The sequence below is a fragment of the Penicillium coprophilum genome (assembly GCF_028826855.1).
Source record: "Penicillium coprophilum strain IBT 35676 chromosome Unknown utg000004l_segment0_segment0, whole genome shotgun sequence".
NCBI lineage: Eukaryota > Fungi > Ascomycota > Eurotiomycetes > Eurotiales > Aspergillaceae > Penicillium > Penicillium coprophilum.
Genome location: NW_026622723.1, coordinates 1,073,185 through 1,096,995, shown reverse-complemented (window position 1 = coordinate 1,096,995; position 23,811 = coordinate 1,073,185). Strand labels below are relative to the sequence as shown.

The window sequence follows — 23,811 nt, the reverse complement described above, 5'->3', positions numbered from 1 at the left end:
TGAAGTTGTTGTGATTGAGAGGGTTTCCGTACATAATTCAAAGTAAAGGGTTACTCAAGAATCCGTTCAAGGCCTCTGAAGGAAGGGAGCAATGCCAAGACATGCCAGATGGCCTCTTCAAAGTTCAAGTATCATGAAGGATCAGCAGTGCATTTACATCAATGTAGCTGGTAGTTTTATTGTATTGGAAAGATAGATCATCAGATATTGATTTCAGAACCGACGGTCTTCTATACTTGTATAGATGTATAGTGCGATCCAAGTTTGTTGCACATCGATCGACCTGCCGAACTATATTATATATATTAGTTATATAGATCCTCATATTCAACAAGGTCTCCTTCTTACATTAACCTTCCCCCTTCTTCCTCGATTCAAGTATACGAGCAAGCGATGCATACGAGGTCATATATCTGTTATAAAGACAGTCATGGATTCACGGTGTTCTAAAATCTTTCAAGTATGATTCCTTGAACTATAAAAAGAGAGAACCAGCGATACAAGGAGTCCCGGCATAAGCGGCTAGACATGTGGGACTGGCAATTCGACCTATTCCCCCATGCCCAATCAAAATCCATGCTTGTCTCGTGTCAATCAGACGTCTAAGATCGGGTATATCTCGTTCTACATGGCAGCGCCTGCTATTTCCGAATTCCATTATGGATCAAGCAGATCGAGCTCAAGGATAAAGCACTGTTTGTCGTTGAATTGGAGTATCATTTCGCTGACAGACCTGAAAGTCAACCAGTCGAGCGTTTCTATACAGTCACAGGCTCCGGGCAAAAGTCCCGGGGCGGAAACACGGAATTACACGCATTGAAAAATAACAAGCACATCCTTCCCATTCACCGTTGGCTCAGCACATTAGCTGCCTCCTCTTCCTTCCCAAGTAGACCCAAGCTCCGAATTTGCTCAGCCTTGGGGGCGTTCTCTCGTGGGTGTGCGGCCTCAGCCTTGCGATAGGCAGCTTGCATCTTCATGGTGCGGAGAGCCTGTTCCAATTTCCCTTCATTAGACCCAGGTTCATCATTTCAATTGTGGAGGTATCTCGAATGAAAGGGGATTGCTCTTACCTCTTTCCGGTGGTGAAGGCACTCATAGTAGTCATCCAGGGCGGGCACACACTTCTTCTTGCCGCTCGCACCATCGCCCGAGTTCACCACGTAGCAACCAAGAACCTCTTGCCAGAAGGGGTAGCAGCGGCCGGGGCCTAAGAAACAGCCATAGTACGTTAGCCGGTTTTATTCGCGGGGGAGGGAACTGCATCCGCAAGTTGTGATCCGAGAGCATGTCGGCGCGGACCCGAGCAGCTTCCCCAGGGATGGGGGAAATGAGCACATACCACCATTGTTACCGTAACCGGAAGCCATTTTGATGTGTGAAAGGAGGTAATTGAGTAAGTGGTAGGCACAGAGACCGCGAAAAAGGTAGTGATGAAGTGCCGGCGGATGCGACTCTTCCCTTTCGTTTCCGACTTGGTCTGTGCGCCCCGCCGTATGCAACATGACCATCATCAACTATGAGGCCACCTCACTCGACTTCCTCGTCTCTTCAGCTTGACCATGGCTCTCGAAGAGCTTTCTGATGCGCATGCCATTATACTAGCCACTCAACTCTGTGCAGATGGTAATGTAGCGGATTTGCCTATTCTACAGGCCCGGTTTCCCCATTGTTTTCCGTTGGAACGCCTCCTGCGCATCATCTTGACCTTTCTCCCAGAGTGCACAGAGCCCTCTCGGTATATCTCAGTGTTACAGGAGTTGGAAAATAGCTCCAGCCTTTCACCCGATCGACCGATCAATACATCTGCTGTCCAGGACTTGTCCGAATCGGTCGCAAGAAAGCGCGTGCGGAAGCTTCATTTACGGCCGCTGCAACGTCCTGACGAGGAAGACGAGATAGCTTCAGCAGATCCTTTGACCAAATTTCTTATCCACCGAGCACATCTGATTGACTCAGAAACAGCATTGCAGCCCCTTGTCCTTGAACTCATCCTCCCGTTTTACGAGAACTCGCCAATCATTCGAACATGGCTGATATCGAGCTTATTACCACTACTCCGACTAAATTACGAATTCTATGCCCATCGCGACGAAACTCTATCTCTTGAGATCTTGGAGTCTATGGATGATCAAACCGCGGTCAACATTCTTCTGTCTTTGATGAGCCCCGAAGAAAGTAACATGGATCTGGTCAACAACTTGAGGGGTCTGATTGGACCTTGGCTTTATGGTGGTAATAGGTCAAAACGGCGAAGGCTTAATGAAGCAGCTCAACAGAGTTCAGTTTCTTTGATTCAAGGCTCCGAGAAACCCCAAGCAACCGAATTGGCTGGGTGGGAACACGTGAACGAATGGCTACTGTCGCGGAGTCTTGTCGACCGTGACAGCGTTGTGAGCGCATTCACTCACTGGGATGGACCCTCAGATGTGGACTTGGGGGGATATGACAACGCTGGCACGCAATTCTCCGAAGAGCAGGCGAGAGATCTACGGGCTCGATACGGCCAGTCCGGTCTTGCTGTGGTGTATGCCCATGCAGACTCATCGATCACTGTGTTGGAGGGCTCATTCCAGGTCTTGACGAGAGTCGCGAAGCTCCTCGTTCTTGAAGACTGCTTGTACCTTGCTCCTGATTCAGAACTGCCGTCTGTGCACTATGATACTGAGTCAATCTCCTCGACATCCCGCGCATCTCTACTACAGAACTCTCTTTTGAGACCGACGAACCCTCTTACAAAACCATCGCCCTCATCGATCTCGTTTCTTAGCGCTTTACTTCTCTCCCTTCGTATCTTGACTGAGCTTGGTCATCTGGTTCCCTGCCGCGTTGCGGCAAATATGTGCCTTCACAGCACCGAGGAAATGCAATTGGCCGAACTCAAAAGTGTGATAGATTCTGCTGTGAAGCAATCGAACGCAAACCAAGACTGGTCTATGATTCGACAACGATTACTTTGGCTTCAAGATTGGCAGGCGGAACACTCAGATAACGCCTGGGATGAACCTTCACCGTACCATGGACTTTTCTGGCGGATCTCGCACGACACGGTTGAGGTAGAGATCCTGAAAGCGCTGCTGGCAGCTAAGGGTAATATCACCAAAATTCATCCTATGTTCTCAATACTGATGTTGTTTCTAGAGTATCAATTGGCTATCGATATTTACATCAACTCTAAATCAGCGCCGCTTAACCCTGCCCAGGTGGAAGCTGCAGTCCAAGAATCCATATTCACAGTGTATGATAATGCAAGCAACGGAAACAGAACCCGGGGAGGAATGAAGAGAGCTTATGACATGTAAGTGGTACAATAACAAGAGCATACATGGACTTGGTACTAACAGTAATTTAGTTTACAATCATTCGAATCGCACTTCCCAGAGTCTGTTGTATTCAAACAAATCCACGCCTTAATAGCCGCAACACACGCACTCTCATACTACTCGCTGACCCTGCAACATGGTGTTCCATTCCAGCCTGTCAGCATTCGTGTTCATCACGATCCCATCCTCTTAATTGAGAAAGTACTCGAGCAAAACGCGAAGAGCTACACCAAACTAGACGACCTTCTGTCTATTGGACGAAACCTAGTAGCTGCAGGCGTTCCCACGCAGCGGGCATCGCACGAAGCCGAAGACGAGCCAGCTCACCATAAACCACCGAAGGAGCACGCTATTCTTACCGCAGAACGCCGCATCACCTCCCTAGCAATTGCCTCCGCTCTATCCTCCAATGATTTCGGCACAGCCTACTCCTACATCCTAACCCGACTAACGCCACCGTCCCTCCTCTCAACCTCCTCACCCCTCCTAAACACCACCTCTGTCCCCGACGACATCACCTGGCGCGCCGTATATAACGCAGGTCGCTACCGCGCTACAACACCAACTCATCCACCCCCCACCCTCCAATCCCAAATCTCGCACCTCTCTCAGCGGATGGAACTCCTCTCCCTCGCCCTTGTTCTCGTCCCGTCCCCAGACCCGCTCCCGGAAATTCTCGGCGCCTGGCGACGCTGTGACGAAGAACTGACCTCGCTGCGCGCGCAAGAGCAGCAAGAAGAAGATCTCTGGGACAGAAAAGGAGATACACTGACCTCCGTCCCGGGCGGATTCGGACCCTCAGACTCAGAACGTGATGCCTTTGACACCGAGCAGCAACGCGCGGCACGACGTGCGCGCGCTGCAATGCCTAACTCCCATCGCCACGAGGCGCCCATGGGTCTATTTGAGGTTGCTCGTGGCGCGGCTTTAGCGTTGCACAAGAATGCTTTCCCGTTGAGGGGTGCTGCTGATGGTTCGGCGTCGGTTGCCCCTCGGGACGACGATCGGCCGCTGTCGCCGGATAGTGAGGGCCGTGTTAGGAAGAGGGATATGGTTAGCAATATGATGACCGGGGGATTGGTCAGTGGGATTGGCTGGGTTCTTGGCGCTGACCCGGTGAGCAAGAAATAGGGGAGGTAGGGGGCGATATGGGGCTGGAATTCCTTATAGTTGCTTCTGTGCTCCATGAGGATGCATATGAGACTCAAGCTGCATGTAGCTTTTATGAAATCAATGAGACATATTATTTTCAGATGCATGAGGACTAGTCGTCAATAAAAAAATGGTAGCTGTAAACACATAGCATGGTCAGTTGTATACACAGCTGTAGGAAGCTGCCAAACTCTTTCGAGTTGATACGCATTTTCTACTAGAATGTGGACGGTCCTTGACAGACGAGTCAATCCATGTATGTATATTGTTCATATATCCGTATACATATGACCAACTCATCGACAAGATGCAATGGTATTAAGTACCTAAATATTTTCCAAAGGAAGTCTCCAAAGCATTGCAACACTCCCGCATCTAGTGCAATGCGAGAAATGGACCCAAAATATAACCCTGCAGCAGGATAAGGCGAGCTGTACACAAAAACGAAAATCGATGTACGAAGATGGAGAATATGTCCAGGCTCGAAATATGAGAAAAGGCCAAAACAAATGGAAAGAGAGCAGGTCATCGTAAGGGAGATAAAGAAACAGCGAGAACCGAAGCAGAGGGCGAAAATGACCGAAGGGTATGCGATTCATGGAGAAAGTCAGGCCATCAAGGATCGTAGGAGGTGAAGCGTAGCCGATGAGATTCATGCCGGGAAAAAAAAGGGGGAAAAAGCATTTGCAGATGATAAGGGGGTATGAGAGTGATGTCGAGCCCCGCGAGTTCCGGCCCGGGAAGCCAGCGGAAAGCACAAACGCAGATGGATACGAAGTAGAGTCATGAGAAATTGAGTTGTTGACAGCCAGGTCAATCCTTGGGGTCCAGCCACTCATAATCAAAAGAAATGCAGCAAAGCAATGAGAGCAACCCTCAAAAGGGGTCCTTCAGGATTTGTTTACTCTTTCCAATCCCAAACCTGCCTTATAAAGTTTGTCATGTTTACCTTCTTGTTTCTCATATCCTGCACCCATGGATGTTCCAGCATCCGCCAGGGTGTCGCACGTCGAGGGGGTTCTTTTTCCAAGCTGGTGATCGAGTTAGTATAAAAAGATATGAACCACACCAAGAAAGATTACGTACCAGCATTCAATAAAGTATTTGAAGTTGTCCGACCATCGAATGCCATTTTGTGGCTCATCCTTCAATTTAGGGATTGGCTGACGGACGATATAAGTTAAGAGATCAATCAGCCCTGCACGGGGCTGCATCTCAGTCCCATCGGCAGGGAAGGGGAATCGGTGCTGCGCGACTTCCAGCAGAGTCACCCCGAGAGACCAAACGTCGGATGTAATGGTGTATGATTGGCCAGTGATCCGCTCTGGGGCCATATAGTAAGAGGTGCCAATGAAGGTGTTGGCGTCGCCCTTGGTGCCGAATTCACCGCTGACCCCAAAGTCGCAGAGTTTAACCTTGCCATCACGACACAAGAGAATGTTCGACGGTTTGATGTCTAGAAAACGTAAGCCTCTCGTGGTCAACGTATACTAGAGGGATCATGCTCCGTACCTCGATGAATGATTTTCCGGCTGTGAAGATAGGTCAACCCATTCAAAACACCTTCTGCCACCTTCCCAAGGACCTTCTCTCCAGTGCGGCCTCCAAGCTTTTTGACCTCTTTGTAGATACTGTCCAGACTTCCACCTTCACAGAACTCCATGGCGATAGATATGGTGCCGGTGGATTTGTCCATGAAAGCACCATAGTAACGACAGATGTGGTGCGAGGCGCAGTCTTTATTGAAGTTAAGTTCACGGACAATTTGTTTCTTGACATCAGGGTTAGGATCCGTAGTAATGATCTAAAATGGGATGTTAGCCTCTAGATCCGAGCGCGGGTACAGGAGTTGATCAGTCAAAGCGACGCACCTTCAATGCAAAAACGGTCTTTCCCTCCTTAAGTCGGCATCGGGTGACGGCTCCGCCAGCACCCTCTCCCAGACTCCCTAGTTCGACTATCATATTCTGTTCACTAGCCGCATGCCAGCCTTCATCATCGAGATCATCCACATCGAGGGGACGGCCCTTCTCCAGGCTCAATTTGTCCAGATCGGGAAGGAGGCCGTTCACATTGTTTTCACGGTCTCCGTTCTCGCGATCTGAGTACACTGAACTAATGGCCGAGGACGGGTCGGACGATCCCTCTGGCTGCCGGAGGCCCATAGCGAAGTTAATCGTCGAATATGAAGGATTTGAAGAGGCTGGTCCATTGGTCTGGAGTTGTAGACTGGGCGCAGTTTTACCACCACCTCCTAGGCCATTTGTACTCAGTGGGGGCGGGGCTGGTCGACCGTTCGGCATGAGTGTTGGCTGGGATACATTCTGCTGACTACTCATAGGAGTCGCGAGTTGCAGTCGGGGTGGTGCTGGTCGACCCGACGGGCGAGGCTGAGGTTGGGGTTGGGTTTGGATTTGAGGTACTTGGGCGGGGGCGGCATTGCTGTTGACAGGTTTGGCGTTAGGTGAGGGGGGAATGCCTAACGTGAGCTTCGGGGCTCGTGGACTGCCGTTATTGTTGCGAGCGCCAGGAACTGGTGGACGAAGAAGAGGAACAGGGGACGACATGGCGAGATTGTTTTGCCTTTCCCCAGGCAAGAACAACTCGTTCGGGTCTGCAAGAGTAGCCAGAGTGTCGACCTTGGACCAGTCCGCCTTGGGATACCCTGAAGGGGTTGGGGGTGAAGACGGATTTTGAAGTGAATAAAAAAACGCAGTGGAATGTAGAGCAGAAATACAAGCAAAGGCAGGCAAAGACCGAGAGGCAGAAGCAGAAGCAGAAGAGATAAGGTAGAGAACAAACGAGTGGAGTTGGGAAGTTACCGAGAGATGCGGCAGGTGACCTGTTACTCCACCATATAAGAAATAAGGAATCGTACCTTGTAGTATATGTCAAGGAATTGTCTAATTGCGTACTCCGTAGTTTAAACATGCGAAAACTCTTGATCTCTAGAGAATATTAATAGAGCAACACAGCCGACAACAGAGATCGGGTGGTGGTGGGGCCCTTATGTTTCAGAAAGCGCCCGAACTGAAACAATTCTACAACATACATAGTAACAATTCTATCTTGATTTTTGGGTGTTCAGATATGGTCGGTTTCCTTTGCTGTCGGGAATATCAACAGAGAATTCTTCCGAGTACCATGGTTCATGTTTCTCTCTCCTTGATTTTGGTATACATCCGTGAAGTATATACATCTACATTTACCTATATATTTGTGTATATATATAAGTACATATATATATTGTAATATATAGAAAAGTACAGAAACTCGATCTACAACATACTGTTCAATGTAAACTTACGTTGTTGCCTTGGAGCCGCACCCACTGGGCACACCTACAGAGAAACTGTGGCGTCGACATTGCCAACACATAGATCCCCCATTAAAAGACCTATCACAGGCCGTGTCTTACCCTGTACAGCCTTACCTTCTTTTTTTGTCAAACGTATTTTATGATGTAATCTCCAGTTATATCCATATCCAAATTCAAAAACCAGATTAACTACTATACAGGTATATGTCATTGAGGGGCTAATTTCAAGCTAATTCCAAGGCTAAGATTATATGCGGAAAGATGTGGCTTAGCCCTTTGTGGCCACGCAATACCCAATGATGACATGGACCCGACAGCCCTAGTCGATCCGCATGTCACTGTTTTTTTCTCCGAAATTGGGGCATGGACAGAATTGGCTACGGAGATATATACTGACCAAGCCTTTAATTAGAGAGGTTGTGATCTAAATTAGACCTGATTCTTGCCGGAGAACCGGTGCCAAGTCCCACAACGGAGGTTACTCTGGGTACAAATTGTTTTCATTATCCAAGACAAGCGCCTGATGAATCTCGCCATAATTTTGGTGCCGATGAGATCCAAGATGGCGGAGAACGCAGATGCAGTAGTTTTTATATATACTACAGACGTAAAACCTAGACGTTCTCGGCACACAGCGGAATAGTTGATCTTGATTGCGGCCTGACAACCCATATGAAAAGAAGATCACGAAAATATCCAACAAGATCATGCCCTTGTCTTTAAAAGCTTGCTTATCCAAATGATCCCGATAGTATAGTCCTAGTGATCAATCAAAAACAGATTGAGGTAACCGAGAACCTCGTTATATAGTAAAATGGGATACCCAGGCCAAATACGGTCTCATCGACTCTTCAAAGATGACCGTGCTGACAATAAAACTATTTGAGAGCCACAGAGAGCATCGATATGATCATTGGCATATTTGTAACCCTGCATTTGAAAGACATCGCGTAGAGCAGCCAATTCTCCCGATCCTTTCGAAACAGGCCATGTTGTATAAGCATCCACGGTGTTGTCTTATATTACACGGTACCACCAAGCCCATTATGGTACAAACAAAACTGCCTCCGCGTATGGTGCGTGTCTGGATCCTGTACGGAGTGGATTAATCGAAAGGAATAAGCCCAACAAGTCTAAGCTGTACATATTATTCTTGGTGCCGCTCGCTTGTGTCATGGGCGCTAAAAAAAGTACGTCTCGATGCTGATCGGTCTGCTCAGATGACAGAGAGGTGATTGTTGATAGTGATCACGTAAAATGGGATTCCGCAAAGTCGGATTATCGATGTGATGGGGTGGCAGATGAGAACAGTCTCAGATGTGGAATTGATATACTATTGGGTGGGCGCCAAAATGTACAACAAAATCTGTCAGTGCTTCGTGAGTGGGAACAAGCCCTATGGGATTTATCTTTTCAAGTTGTAGCCATTGAGTAGCAGAAATTTCGATTGTATGTCTATCACACGAGTCTGTTGACTAGACTGATATTCCTTCTTTCGGTTATGGCGCAATGATCAGGATATGTCAAGAAATGTGAAAAAGTTGTGCCCATCGAGTCCCAAAGTGCGGTATAAGCGATGGGCTAAGGCGAAAGCCACTTCTCCTGAACATCAAACTTACCTATATTGTAAGGTAGGAACATTCCATGTATGAATTTCAGTAAAAGTCCAGATCCACTCAAATCATTATCCTACGAACACCCTATCATTGACGTGGAACATTATGCTATTTATAAAAAACACTCCACCAATAATGATATGTATCTCACAAAGTTAATTGTAGCTAAAGATAGTACCAAAGAGAAGTATGGGGTTGATAAGAGCACGACCATATAAAGTACGTTGAAATGAAATAGTAGAGGCCCGATCTATTGAAAAAGGGGCCACGAAGCGCAAGAATTCAATAGCGGCATGTGGAGTCTGGGGGCGCCACGAGGCCTACGGAAATCGCTTTGTGTGTGCAACCCCCTATAATGGAGTCGGCCCTATCATGGAGTCGGGACAACGAATTGGGCCAAAGTCAAAGGCATAAATACGGGCGAAACGTTCATTGGTTATGCAGCATCATCCATGGGTACAGAGCACCCTGATTTTCCCTGGCGGTCGAACCGCTTCGAGTCTGATCCAGGGTCTCGGCTCAGGAACAGGATGAAGATCAACATGCTCTGGTGCTGCAGGACCCAACCACACTGTACACCATACTCCGTGCGATCGACCTATTTTGGGTACTCCGTATGAGCAGAAGAAAGTATTTATAATCGATCGTACGGAGTATTCCGTACGGCTAATCGGTGTAACAAATTCAGACATACTGCATATGCGCCATGTCACGGACACCCAATCACACGGCCAGGTCCCGATATTTTCTCAAATTGCGCGGCATTGACACTCACATAGTCTAGAACAGGGGCACGACATGCAAGCATCGTCAAGCACTGTACCCGCAACTAAAATAATGCGGTCTAGCCGTTATGGCGTGAAGCGAGACTTTTCCGTTGCGGGGGCAATCCGCAGTAACTTGAGGAGTGGCGTTCTCCGGACTTCCAGTATCGGCTGTTTTTTTGCTAATAGAGACCGAGTTTATGTAATTACAGTAGCTAACTACGTGATGAGTGTATGTAGTAAGAGGCATTTCTCCTTCCCCGAGTATGTTAGGATATATGGTCATATTAAGCAAGTCTCGGACGATAATACACTGCTCTCGACACAATACATGAATTGGATGTAATAAATAATTCCAAGGTAATGTAAAGATATTACTACTCCGTACTCGGTAGTAAGTAATAATAAAAAGGATGTCTCGGCGCTTCGCTCCGACAGTGAGCAAATGGTGTTTGGGTTCCATGTTAAGATGAACGTCCGGAGTAAGAACCAATCCCATTTCACATGTAAAGTGCACATCATCGTGGATTCGCCCTTGCACAGTAAGTTCTCTTGGCGAAATAAATGGCGGGCTGTTCAGGGGTAAGTGGAGATGAAAGAGACCCACGGGGAGATGTTACAATTGGGACGCCAGGAACGGGTAGTGGATCAGCGATGCGGTCTGAAACATCATTAAAGAAAAAACGTGTACAAAAGACATTTGGGAGAAAGCGAGAGAGACAGAGAAAAAGGGTTATCGAGTAGTATTGCCGATAGCTTTAACCTATGTACTTCAGTAGAGTTTGTAGCCATTTGATAACTCCGGACGTACAGATATCAATGTCTTAAGGCGATCGTCAAATAACGCTAGAAACATGAGCGGGTCAAAATTACAAGCTAACTTGGTAATGAGAAACAACCCCTGGCAATCGAACCAATCACATAATTGAATGAACGAGGGTCAAGTTCCGAGTACATGACAGGTTGCGGTGTGTGTTAGTGGTGGATGAAGTACCTTGTACCAACAGCCTTTGTTTCTTTTCCCCTTTTTTTAGGGTCCCAAAATGGGCCAAAACAACGAGAAGCAAGTGGCTGCTGATCTTGACGCTAATCTCCCCGTTCATACAAAGGCCCCCTGCCTCCCCCGTGCTGTTTCTGTTTCTTTCTTCTCTCCAAGTACATTCTTCGCATATTCACTCTCTATCGACTTCGGTCTTCCACTCTTTAAAAACCAACACTCTCTTTCAAAAGCTCCGCTTTTTATATATACCTTTTTGAACATCACTTTCTACGTTTTTCGTACATAACATTCAAAATGCGTTTCACTGCTGTCACTGTCGCCTTCTTCGCCGGTCTGGCCATTGCTGCCCCCGGTGCTGACAAGACCGTCTACGAGACCGATGAGGTGACCATCACCTCTTGCGCTCCCACCGTCACCGACTGCCCCGGCAACGGTGCCGGTGTTGAGCCCACTGCCAGCACCACTCCCACCAGCGCCCCCGTCGCTATCACCACCTCTGCTGGTCAGGCCTCCGAGACCCCCGTCCAGTCTTCCGAGACCCCTGTCTGGTCCTCCGTCCCCACTTGGGCTCCTTCTAGCGTCTCCAGCGCCCCCGCTCCCCCCTGCTGAGACTGCCCCTGCTCCCCCTGCTGAGACCGCCCCTGTCTCCTCTACCGTGGTTGCTATCACCACCTGCGTGCCCACCGTGATCTACTCGACCGTCCCCGTTGCCCCCAGCTCCACCCCCGTCGGTAGCAGCAGCGTCGTCCCCCACGGTCCCACCGGTGGTGTCCCCCACGTGCCCTCCGGCACCAAGGGTGTTCCCACTGGCACCGCCGCTACCACCCCCCGCCACCTCCTCCCCTGCCTTCAACGGTGCTGGTGCTCTCAGCGGTTCCCTCGGCTTCGCCGGTGCTGCCGCCGCTGCCGCCTTCTTCCTGGCATAAATGACTTCTTCCGGGTTGATGATGCACCTATGCACCTAGCTGGATCCCTTGGGGTCTAGCCCTGGTGTAGTTGTGTCAAGACTGGAGAGGCTGATTAGAGTTGGTGCGAGATGAGGATTGTGTTATTTAGGGTTTCTGGTGATTTACTCTTAACAATTGTTGCTTTCTGACTGGATATGTCTATCCGTTTCTTGCTTTTTTGATATACATATTTCTACTTCTTCTCGGGCTCTCCTGGATAGCTTCGGAGTTGTGCGAAGCTCGCTTGGTGGCTTGAGCACGACCTTAATGTAAACCATGACAGCTTTTCACATTCTCCCTCCAGCGCACGTAGCCTATTTGGAATGTCTCCTTTTTGCACTTTGATTCTATAATTTTCTCTATATAACCTTGCAAACATTTTTGTGTCCATAGTTATGGGGTATAAATTGATATCATTAATCATTTTAGGTGACCCTTTGAAGCATTCCAAGCTTTTCTACCCCTGACTCCACGTGCCACCCCAATTACTTTACTTCATAGGGCTGAATATGCCACTCAGAGTCGTAAACCTAACTAGGTGATTAAATTCAAAATTTAAATCCAACTACTGTTGGTGCCGAACGCAAGTTAACACATGACAGCTTTGAGCCTCACAATCCCAATACCCATGATTCAAATCAGCTTCACTGAGGATATACGCTTGTCTTATGGTTCATATAGAGATGCCACTCAAGCTGCTTAAAACATCTTGCTCTTTAATGGCCACTGTTGTGTCTTACTAATTACTAGTCCCCCCAATCTCCCTGCGTGCTTTGTTGTTTACTATCACTGATAAGTTTATAACAGCCTTTCCTTCTCAACACTTGTGCGCTTGATGTTGTTTGTGCATAGAGTGTTGAGTAAAATGTACCTAGACAAAGACAATATTACCTGTCATACATGGAAAGTCGATATTTTTCGCCACCCACATCTTGTATCTTGCGGCTAACTCTTCTTACCAGTCCTTCACTACAGACTTAATACAAGGGGAGGGTATGTTTTTTCCTTACGAAATCTACATATGAAAAAACTACTATAATAGACACATGGCAAGGATGTATAAGCAGACTATTCTTGTATGATATACTCCGTGCAACAGACGAAGTGCGGAGTTCAGGCACACGAGCATAAAAGCTGTTTGAAGTCAACTATTGGCAGCCAAAAATAGAGACCCCCACTCGCGAGTCTAGTGGCTTAATCGCAAGTCGTATGCTGTACATATTGAGGATCGAGCGGCCTCTCACCCTCGAATCAAGTGTCGTGAACGGACACTCTCACTCAAATGAACGAAAGAAGAAAAATGAAAGCACTGTATAATACCCGCGATAGCTCTCAGACTTTGCATATCTTATCCGAGTCCTGAATATGCGGATCTTGAAACTACGGCCCCTTCTCGATGCAACATACAGACCCCGACAGAGTTGGCCTTGGTACAGCCCCCGTTGCTACTTTCCCAAGACACATTGCAAAGCCCGAATGTACACAGTAAGTTGAGGTCATCGCAGTGATAATAGATGCATAAACCCTGTGTGGATAAATTTGGACCCCAAATTGTATCCCGAGCAACCAACCAATTTTAGGATTATGGTGGATTTTTCTTGGTATCCTTTGTTTTATCCCTGTGGGACTCCATGACCATTGTCCTGAAAAGGTCCTGTTTGATTTCGCTTCTGGGTAATGGATTTTCATTGATTATCTCGGATGTCCGAGGGACAGCTAAGAACAATGAAAGATCATCAGTGTTTTTTTTAGCCCTAAGAGAATCACCACTGAACTGCATGTGAATCCTTTGATTTGCTCCCTCTTTGTGTATACCCTGCACAACATGTCTTGTAATCCCTTCTCTGGGGAAGAGGGGTAGCCTTTTTAGAGCTATCTGCCCCAGGAAGGAAGGCTTTCATGCCAAGTTCTGTTATATTCTACCTTTGGATACGAGCTTTCTGTGACGGCCCACTATCGAACCCTTCCAGAGCATAGTTCATGTCTAAGAATAGTATACCAAGCCATACGATATCTGATCTACTTGTCAAAATCCCTATAGAGTATTCCACCGCACAATGGTTTTCTGTCCATTTCAGCGACGAGCTTCCGAGCCTCCCAAACCGCCCTCCGATCTCAACTATCCTCTCATGGATCTCTCATCCCTCGAGGGCGCGCCGGTGGTTAATCCAAGATGCATTGTTCCGCCAGATACAACGATTCCCTATATCCATACAGACTCGCGTTCCATTCAATATCTGCTCTCAAAACCTTTGCCAGCGAGGCCTGCTTCAATAGACGCTGTCTCGCCAACACAGCATCGTAACGAACTACATGATTGGACACCCAATCGCTCTAAAATCAGTGGCAATCTAAGGCGGGCTTCGGCTCGTAGACGTGCGCGCGATCCATCGGACCAGCTGTCTCCCAACCATGATTCACATTATGAATGCGAGATGCGCCCACGTATACAACATAATCCACATCCTCCTGTACGACCAAGAAGCTGTGTGCCCCTCACTTGGCTCGAGGATGAAAAGAAATGGGTTGTTGGGGAGATATATATGCCACCAACACATGAGTCTCGGACCCAAGATGACATGGCGTCTACTCGATCGGCAGTCTCACCAATTTCGCCCATATCGCCAACTACACCATGGCAGAACGTCTTTCAGCGCCTTGATGAGCACATCAATTTCAATAATCGCCTTTGTCAGGAGAATCTGCTGAACCAACCCCAGTTCTATGATCGACACAGCTTTGGTCGGACACATGACACAGATATAAATGATCGAGTTTCCAGCTGGGTTGCAACTACTCAAAGAATGCATGAAGATCGACGGAATTGGATGTGATTGAGCGTGATAATGGATTTCTGGTGTAGCGTTATACCTTTTCTGATATGTCATGGGAATATATTGGTTTGAGGTTTAGTTTACACATCTATGGATAATGCCAGATGTCTAGTGTTGAGCAAAGCAACTTTGACTTCCATTTGGAACGGCATTTTTAGAAGAAGCTGGAGATTGTTTATGGAGAAAGGGGTTATAATCTCAGACTGTCTAACTCTTGGGTCAGCTAATTTCTCCCAATGGCTCAGGGGCTGCCATGATTTCAAATTATGAAGTTGTATCCCAATATGTAGGGTGAGAATTCCATATGCCTTCTTTTAGCGTCTTACTAGAGTATATCTGGCCCCCCCAGAAAGGAAAAACGCTATCAGGCCTCCAGTTACGGCGGAGGTCCGTTCTAGACAAAGGCACCCAACCCATTTTGACTCAAAATCCCGAGTACTTCTTCAATGCCCTGATATAAGATGACAAAATCGAAGGACAGTGATAGCCATGTCTTTGACGGTGTCGGATCTCCAGCCCGTTATCCTATATATCGAGCGTTGGGGGCTTGCCCTTCGCCCATTACTATATGCATGCCCGAGGGGACCTTTGGTGGATACAGAGGGAGATCAAAGAGCGGGATTCTAACCAAACATAGAAACAAGGTATACAAAGACTCGATCAAAGACAGGACAAGGCTATTATGGAAATAAAGAGACTTTGTTTTCACCCAAAAACTGGGATTCCATTGTGTCTGGATGTTTACTATATAAGGAGACCTTCTCTCGGGCTTGTTGAATAGAAAAGCATCTATACACAACTTCATTCAATTCACTTACCTATCTTAACAGACATGGGACAGGACAGTGTATTCATCATACCTTCTGAGTTTTTGAGAGGGCTGGATGGCTTTAAGGATGAGGACTGGGTCGACGCAGGCCCTCAAGTCTATAAGGACCCAGATAACGACGAAGCTCACTGGATTACTGTCATTATTCCTCAGGAAATGAATCATACCCACAGCGATGAAGAGATCATGAAGTACATGCTTCATAATATCCGAGCCCGGCGAGCCATCGTGAGTGCATCGGCACAGCATAACCTAGGAATAAGTTGTATCTCGGTCCCGGTTAAGATTAGATATAAAAACACGGCTACAGTCTTGTCCCGCGCCGAGGCCGATGTGAGCAAGTGGCTCGAATTAGTCTGTGGTGGGACCGTTACTCTTGACCGGGAGGTGATTTTTGGCCGGTAAACCGTGGGCTATTTGGCCGTAGCATTCTAGAGAGATTGATTCGCGATATTGTTGATACAGAGGATATGGTCAAGGAAGAGATTGCTCTGGTGGGATCGGAGATATATGTCAAATATCAAATCTTTTTGAAGTCAAGTCCAACCGTTAACAAGCTCGACTGTTATTGGTCCCACTTAGTATTGGCTTTTGGATGGAAATGCGCTATCGGCACAACGGGGAGTTATGGCCATCTCCACTAGGCAATATGAAAGTCAATCAAAGAATTCTCAATGTTGCTCTGCTAGCATGTACCTCTTAAAGCAGTAAGGACAAAATGATTAACCGTGGGGATACCGTGAACTGAGGCCATGATGACGCATTTTGGCCTTAAGTGTACTGGGTATATATATCTGGATGGAATAACCCTGTAGTTATCGATGGAATTCTCGTCACTCCGTTATTATAACTTATGCTTCTCTCATTCCCTGCCCATTTACTAGCCTTACATTACTTATTTTCAATTTGTTCAGCTCTTTCCCTAAGTTTTCAGCTTCTTATTGGTAAATCAGAATTATGACACTGTATGACAGGTGTTCACTCATGTTTCGTTCCCAAGAGATGATTTTATACCAGAGTCCTACTGGAGCCAAGACTTTGATACATAGATATATACCCTCACACGGGGGAGCCGAGATGAAGCCAAGGCCCTGACAAGATTTATATGAGTACATAATAGTAGTGTGAGTAATATAGGGTCCCCCATGCAGGGGCTCCCTCCTCTGAGACGCCAGTCACGGCACTGCTGTATGCCTGTCACCCGTCAGCATAGAAAACTAGCAAGCTGCATGTTGGATCCACCGCTCCACCTCGAGTTATCGACAGCCTCGCTAACCACCCCTGCAGATTTCGTTGAGGGGGTGATGGGATTGAAGGATGATCATAAGAAGATGGAAGATTCTCGAATCACTTCGACTTTTTTTCTTATTTTATCTCGCGGCTGGGTATCATCCCAGTCGAGGAATGAGTGACTCCATTACTCCAATTCTTTTGCGCGCTAACACAGACCAGCAGCTCTCCAGCCTCTGGATTATTTACCAGCCAGTAGCAAAGATAGGACGTATGCTAGAATATAAAAAATATATCTTTATTATATATTATAAGAGGACGTGCCCGACGGATTTCTTTTAGTTTTCATCCATCTGACACCAAGGCCATATCCACTCAACATCCCTTTTTCTCTTGACATTATGACAGGGAACAAAGAGTGAAACAAGGCAATGGCTCAAACTTGAATTGACATTCTTCCAAGTTGAGGCAGCAAAAGTTCATTGATATTCCATTCCCCCCCAAACCCGTGGTTCACATACCTGAGGAATCTCCCCGATTCTACCGCCTTCGATTAGAAAAAAAAAAAAATCCTCCCCACCCCAAATGGTCCAACTCGCCCACATCTTCAAAAAGGATAAGGATAAGGAGAAGACTGAGAAGAACCCTGATATACGTCCCCGTTCCTTCTCCGCTCGCACATCTCCTACCTCCAAATCCTCATCTCCGTCTAAATCCTCTTCCCCCACCAAATCTACCAAACCCTCCAAATCTTCCAAGTCCTATTTTTCCCACAGTCGGTCATCCTCCAACTCCGGACCGACCGCCAATTTCAAGTCTCGGTCTTCGCGTGATCAGGACGTACACCCACTTAATCTTCCACCTGACGAGTTACGTCGTCGATTGTCCGCTATGGCAGCATCCAATGAAGAGCAGCGGAGCTCAATGGATATCGATTCTCAGGAACCTCAGAATAATGGCGTGAAAGGCACTGAGGAACGGAGTCCGACCCCGCCACCGCATCTGCCGAATTCAACTTCTGCCGACGAGGCCGACTCCTTCAAGCTGGCCGGAAACAAGTTTTTCAAGGATGGCAACTATCGACGAGCTATCGAAGAATACACTAAGGGTACGCATTTTCTTATCTCACAGGGACGCAATATCTCATACAAATTGACCTTGAATGAGCGGGGTCGCTGATTATTTTTTGTTATCTACTGCAGCCATCGAGATCAATCCTAACTCATCGGCCTATCTCTCTAACCGAGCGGCGGCCTACATGTCCGCTAAACAATTTGTCAATGCGCTTGAGGATGTTCAGCGCTCCAACGAGCTCGACCCTAACAACCCAAAAATCATGCACCGATGGGCTAAGATCCTGACGAGCTTGGGTCGACCCGCAGAGGCCCTCGAAGTGCTGTCACGAATTCAGCCACCAGTGGCCGCCACTGACCGGGCCGCCGCAGAGAAGATGCTGCGCTTCGTGAAACAAGCCGAAGAGACATTAGCAGAAGACCGCGGTGTGTCAATGGTAATCTATTGTCTAGACCAGGCTCGACAAGGGCTTGGACAAGGTGTCAAGGAGCCTCGAAAGTGGACTTTGTTGGCCGCCGAGGCTCATCTGAAGTTGAACAACGTCAACTCGCTAGGCAAGGCCCAGGACATTGCAATTTCTTTGCTCCGCGAAAATAGCCAGGACCCGGATGCCATGATGATCCGTGCTCGCGCCTTCTATGCCCTCGGTGAGACCGAGCAGGCGCAGAAGCTTCTGAAGCTTTGCCTCGGGCTGGACCCAGACATGAAGCAGGCCATCAAGCTGCTGCGCGTTGTGCAGAAGCTGGCTCGCACAAAGGAGGAAGGAAACACTGCTTTCAAGGCCAAGGATTATCACCGTGCTATCGAGCTTTGGACCCAGGCTCTCGAGGTTGACCCTTCTAACAAGGATATGAATGCCAAGATTCTGGGTAACCGTGCTCAGGCGTATATCAATTTGAAGGAGTATGATTCGGCCATCCAGGATTGTACCGAAGCCCTCCGCCTTGACCCCGGCTATGTCAAGGCTATGAAGTGCCGTGCCAAGGCCAACGGCAAGGCCGGTAACTGGGAGGAGGCTATTCGTGACTATAAGAGCGTTGCTGAGAACAACCCCGGCGAGAGCGGCATTCAGGAGGAGATTCGCGAAGCTGAATTCGAGCTGAAGAAGTCCCAACGCAAGGACTATTATAAGATTTTGGGGGTCGAAAAGGATGCCAGCGATCAGGAGATCAAGAAGGCCTACCGCAAGCTGGCTATTCAATACCACCCAGATAAGAACCGCGACGGTGCAGCGGGCGATGAGAAGTTCAAGGAAATTGGTGAAGCTTATGAGAACTTGATTGATCCTCAGTAAGTCTGCCACAACTCTAACACCATTCGACACAGCTAATTTTGTTTTTAGGAAACGTGCTGCCTTTGACAACGGAGATGATCTGAGGGACCCAGCTGATATGTTTGGCGGCGGCGGCTTCCACGGTGGCGGCTTCCACAGCGCAGGCGGCTTTGGCGGCGGTGGTGGTTTCCCTGGCGGCGGCTTTGGCGGCGGCTTCGGTGGCGGCGGTTTCGGTGGCGGCGTTCAAATCGACCCCGAAATGCTCAAAAACATGATGAACGGCGGTGGCGGCTTCGGTGGTTTCTAGATGAAGCCACCCATTCCGTTCTATTCACTCGATACCACTGATTCTTTTTTCTTTCGTCCAAATATGACGAACCCCAAAAATAGGAGTTCGCATGTCTTCCACCGGAGTTGGAGTTGCACCTCGATATCACATTGATCTGTTGGATATTGGGGATCGTTTTTTGACAACTACCACATCACGACTTTTTTTCCATCATGTTTCCGCGGAGACGCCATATGATTCCCTATATGATAGATTTGATGTCCTTTTTTCTTCGGTCTAATCTTTACTTCCCCCGTTTGCCTTTTTCCCCGTGGTGGCCCCTTTCAGAACATTTGTATACAGTGTTGCAATCTGGAATGGATATACGAGAACGGTGCATTTATTGGACAATGGGGTTTGAAATCCATATGCACAGAAGACCTACAAGATCTACATCCGATTGATCATTTTCGGCGTTTGTCTATTGTCTCGTTCTTCTCGTGGGCTTCGCTCTTGATTTGAAAATTTGCTTTGCATCCATAGATGTTTTGGCTCTCGATGCAATTTGTGAGGTTGCACTTGTTTCCATATAGCCAGGTAAAAGCATCTGCGGCGCATACGCCTGCATGACACCTGTGAAGCAAAGATTTCTCTCAGATATGATTCTTTCTCTTATACTCCGTAGCTACGTATTGACTGTTGCTTTTAATGCTTTTCTATCGATTCAATTCAACACCTATACTCCCCGGAGTAACGTAATCATATAGGTGACTCCATCGGTCCATGCTTCCAACATATCTAAGTATATTGAGTTTGAGGAACAATCAAGACCATCGTAAAAACATCATATCATCTGCTCCTCATGAGAAACATTGCAGTCGATGAGACGGCATTCGATCCAAGGGAGGTGAGCGTTTAGGGTTGTCATCTTGGGCCATCCTGAGCACCAATTGGCAGTAGGTTCCCATTGCAAGATATCAATACTGGCCTATAGGAATGTGGGAAATATTGCTTGGTTCTGGACTCGCGTATATGGTTTGAGGGCCAAATTCCAATTCCACACCGACGTGAGAGGAAGAGGGCAGCTGAACTAGGTCGATCCCCCGGCTAGGACTCGACGAGGGATTGCTAGGCGAATATGCTGTTTACGTTAGTCTATGATAAGTGAAATGGGCCAAGCAAAGTATATGTAGTTCGAAAGTCAACTTCAAGCCCAAGAAAAATAAGCAAAGCTTTGGTTCAAGTATCTTTTAGGATGTAATGTGTTGATCTCCGAATATATCATCTCCGCTCCATTCGTCTACCGCTATGAAGGGCAGCAAAAAGTTCACTCATTTTGCGTTTGTCTGATAAAGAGTAGGTCATGCTATGTATTCATAATAAACAATATAAGCAGTCGTAATGTTCTGTGTTATGTACTTCTCCTCAATATGCTGAACAACTGTACTAGTAAATATAAAACAAATAAATCAGGGGAATCTCAAAAAGGCGGGGATCAAGACAAGAATAGCGAATGGATAAACCGGACAGAAGAGCATAAAGCAAACTCCGCCGCTCATGAGGGATGACATTCAAGTCGACCCGAGTACAAGAAGGGGCATGTAAAGAAAAAAAAAAGGCGAGTTTAGAGAAGATGCAAGAAAAAAAAGGAGGATGGTGGCATAACATGTCTTCAATCAGACATATCCGAGAGCACTAAGCATAGTTTTGCATTCAGGAACCGGAAGAGCGGAGACACCCAGCGCGCGGACCAGAGCACCAGCCCGGAGCCGCTGGAGACCGATGGCAACCTTCCAGGCCTCAGTATCTTGCAACACGAAGACATACTTCTTGCCTTCTTGGTCACGAACACTGGCACGGAGAACGTGCAAACCACGGGGCTCCGCCTGGGGCGGGTGAACAGGGCCACCATGGCTGGCAGTCGCGCTGCGCGCAAAGCACGCACTGGGCGAAGCCAGACGGCAAGTATTCTTGCATACTTTGAGCAAGTTGCTAAGAAAGGCCTCTGACTCTTCGTTGGTGGGAACGTTGTTCCCACGACGGAAAGAGAAAGGGTTGCTGGACGCAGTTTTAGCGGATTGAGTGGCGTTTACCTGTGGACACCACACCTCCGCTAGCTTGAGGGTCCATGCCTTGACGTCCCACTCACGTTGGCCAACGCCGCGTAGGTCATCGTCGATGAAGAGACCCTCGGTTGTGATGCGCAGCACCAACCCATCGGTGACCATGCCCTGACCTGATACAAGTTGCGCCACTGGTGTCTTCATAAAGGCATTGTTGAAGGCGTATACACCTTGTATCACAATCTTATCTGGATCCTTTGTGGAGTATGTACTGCGATGTGAAGGCGGCGGCGTTGTGCGCGCTGTCGAGTGAGAAGGTGTATATGAAGACTCAGAGTACACCGAGGTGCCAGCCGCATACGGCCGCCGTGGTCGGTCGTAGGGGCGAAAGGAGTACGCATCGTCTTCGTTAGCGGTTTTGGCAGTTGCGGAGGGCGGTGGTTTCTTGGGAGAAGGTGTGCGAGGCACATTGCTCGTACTGGCTGGCTTGGGCGGTGGTGATTTAGCAGCGGCCTCTTTCTTCGCGTCTTGCGCCTTCTTCTCAGCGTATTTCTTGCTTGCCGCTTCCTTGAGCGCCGCAAATTTGGCCATTGCTTCTTTCTGGGCGGCGGCCTTTGCGGCAGCTTCTTTTTCAGCAGCTTCTTTCGCGGCCTTCTCTTTAGCTTCCGCTTCCAGCCTTTCCGCCTTTGCCTTCGCCTCAGCTTCGGCCTTCGCTTGTCTCTCGCGGGCCTCTGCCGCTTCCTTCTCCAGTCGATCCCGTGTCTCTTTCTCTGCAGCGGCCCTTGCAGCAGCCATCTCCCTTTCGAGCTGCTCACGGCGTTCCTTCAACTCCTTCTCCATTGCTTCGCGCTCGCGCTTTTTCTCTTTCTCTTTGGCCTCTGCCTCACGCTTGCGCTTGAACTCCTCCATCTTTCGGCGTAGCTCCTCTTTGCGCTTCGTTTCTTCTCTTGCTCGCTCCCGTTCAGCTTCTTCTTTGGCCCGTTGCCTGGCCTGCTCTTCTCTAGCGCGCTCCGCCTTGACGCGTTCTTCTCTGGCACGTTCCTCCTTGGCGCGTTCCTCCCTCGCTCGCTCTTGCTTAGCTCGCTCTTCTCTAGCGCGTTCTTCCCTAGCTCGTTCTTCCCTAGCTCGTTCTTCTCTAACGCGCTCTTCCCTAGCACGCTCCTCCCTGGCACGCTGTTCCCTAGCACGCTGTTCTCTAGCACGCTGTTCCCTAGCACGCTCTTCCTTAGCACGCTCCTCCTTAGCTCGCTCCTCTCTAGCACGCTCCTCCTTAGCTCGCTCCTCTCTAGCTCGCTCTTCCTTAGCTCGCTCCTCCTTAGCTCGTTCTTCTTTGGCGCGCTTTTCAGCCTCCTCCTTTTCACGTTTGTTATTATCATAGTTTGGAGGAGGACCGGAGCCATGTTGATTACCGGAATATTGGTTGCCGTAATTTTGTCCCCCATTGAAGTTTCCTCCTTGTTGTCTTTGCTGACCTGCCCCGCTGTTGCTATAGTTGGCACCGGACGACTGTTGGTTGGTGTTCGGACCGGCGTTCCCAGGGCCACCCGGGCCACCAGGACCGCCTGGGCCACCAGGACCGCCTGGGCCCCAAGAACCACCACCGAAGCCACCAAATCCAAACCGCCAACCTCGAGCATTGCTATTGCTTTTATTGTCTCCCGAGCTGCCGGACTGAGCAGAGCCAAAAAGCCATCCAGCGACACCGACTCCAACTGCAAGTACCGCCATACCCGTACCACTGCCACTAGCGACCGTGGCTAGATACCATGCCTTCACAATGGGTGATATATACGACCACACGAAACATGCGAGGAGTGTGCTTGCGACGCCCGCTAGGAAGCTGTTCCGGTTGCACTGCAGCGACGGGAGATAGAGGAAGCCCGAGCCAGCGGAGTGAGGTGGGACGATAAAGATGTCGTAGTTGCCATCCGGCAGGCCCGAGGATTTGCGATATTCGCCTTCAGTCGTATGGGGATTTTCACCATGAGGTGGTGGCGGCGGCGGCGGACCGTCCATGTTGGATCAGCCCGGAGTGACGATAGGGTTAATATATATATGTCGACGGAGTGCAGTGATGCGCAGCGTCAATTGAAAGAATAGCTACAACACTGGGTTGATC

General features: G+C 48.4%; 8 protein-coding genes across 8 annotated transcripts; 5 read left to right on the top strand and 3 right to left on the bottom strand.

The window, feature by feature from the left end:
• Positions 1 to 845: 845 nt before the first annotated feature.
• Positions 846 to 1,511, bottom strand: N7500_004837 (uncharacterized protein; the record flags this gene model as incomplete). Its single annotated transcript, XM_056675982.1, has 3 exons — positions 846 to 992; positions 1,074 to 1,210; positions 1,343 to 1,511. The coding sequence occupies 3 exons, from the start codon at positions 1,509 to 1,511 to the stop codon at positions 846 to 848; spliced, it is 453 nt and encodes a 150-aa protein (XP_056530982.1).
• Positions 1,512 to 1,562: 51 nt separating this feature from the next.
• On the top strand, positions 1,563 to 4,454 carry N7500_004836 (secretory pathway Sec39 family protein; the record flags this gene model as incomplete). Its single annotated transcript, XM_056675981.1, has 3 exons — positions 1,563 to 3,090; positions 3,142 to 3,298; positions 3,353 to 4,454. The coding sequence occupies 3 exons, from the start codon at positions 1,563 to 1,565 to the stop codon at positions 4,452 to 4,454; spliced, it is 2,787 nt and encodes a 928-aa protein (XP_056530981.1).
• A 922-nt stretch (positions 4,455 to 5,376) lies between these two features.
• N7500_004835 (dual-specificity mitogen-activated protein kinase kinase) lies at positions 5,377 to 7,042 on the bottom strand (the record flags this gene model as incomplete). Its single annotated transcript, XM_056675980.1, has 4 exons — positions 5,377 to 5,506; positions 5,562 to 5,931; positions 5,988 to 6,279; positions 6,347 to 7,042. 4 exons carry the CDS (start codon positions 7,040 to 7,042, stop codon positions 5,377 to 5,379), a joined length of 1,488 nt encoding a protein of 495 aa, XP_056530980.1.
• A 4,426-nt stretch (positions 7,043 to 11,468) lies between these two features.
• N7500_004834 (GPI anchored serine-rich protein) lies at positions 11,469 to 12,159 on the top strand (the record flags this gene model as incomplete). Its single annotated transcript, XM_056675979.1, has 2 exons — positions 11,469 to 11,729; positions 11,785 to 12,159. The coding sequence occupies 2 exons, from the start codon at positions 11,469 to 11,471 to the stop codon at positions 12,157 to 12,159; spliced, it is 636 nt and encodes a 211-aa protein (XP_056530979.1).
• A 2,019-nt stretch (positions 12,160 to 14,178) lies between these two features.
• Positions 14,179 to 14,955, top strand: N7500_004833 (uncharacterized protein; the record flags this gene model as incomplete). Its single annotated transcript, XM_056675978.1, has 1 exon — positions 14,179 to 14,955. One exon carries the CDS (start codon positions 14,179 to 14,181, stop codon positions 14,953 to 14,955), a length of 777 nt encoding a protein of 258 aa, XP_056530978.1.
• Positions 14,956 to 15,787: 832 nt separating this feature from the next.
• On the top strand, positions 15,788 to 16,189 carry N7500_004832 (uncharacterized protein; the record flags this gene model as incomplete). Its single annotated transcript, XM_056675977.1, has 1 exon — positions 15,788 to 16,189. The coding sequence occupies one exon, from the start codon at positions 15,788 to 15,790 to the stop codon at positions 16,187 to 16,189; it is 402 nt and encodes a 133-aa protein (XP_056530977.1).
• A 1,410-nt stretch (positions 16,190 to 17,599) lies between these two features.
• N7500_004831 (DnaJ and TPR domain protein) lies at positions 17,600 to 19,668 on the top strand (the record flags this gene model as incomplete). The annotated part of the gene is made up of 3 exons (XM_056675976.1): positions 17,600 to 18,122; positions 18,217 to 19,378; positions 19,431 to 19,668. The coding sequence occupies 3 exons, from the start codon at positions 17,600 to 17,602 to the stop codon at positions 19,666 to 19,668; spliced, it is 1,923 nt and encodes a 640-aa protein (XP_056530976.1).
• Positions 19,669 to 21,305: 1,637 nt separating this feature from the next.
• N7500_004830 (uncharacterized protein) lies at positions 21,306 to 23,708 on the bottom strand (the record flags this gene model as incomplete). Its single annotated transcript, XM_056675975.1, has 1 exon — positions 21,306 to 23,708. One exon carries the CDS (start codon positions 23,706 to 23,708, stop codon positions 21,306 to 21,308), a length of 2,403 nt encoding a protein of 800 aa, XP_056530975.1.
• Between the last annotated feature and the right edge of the window lie 103 nt (positions 23,709 to 23,811).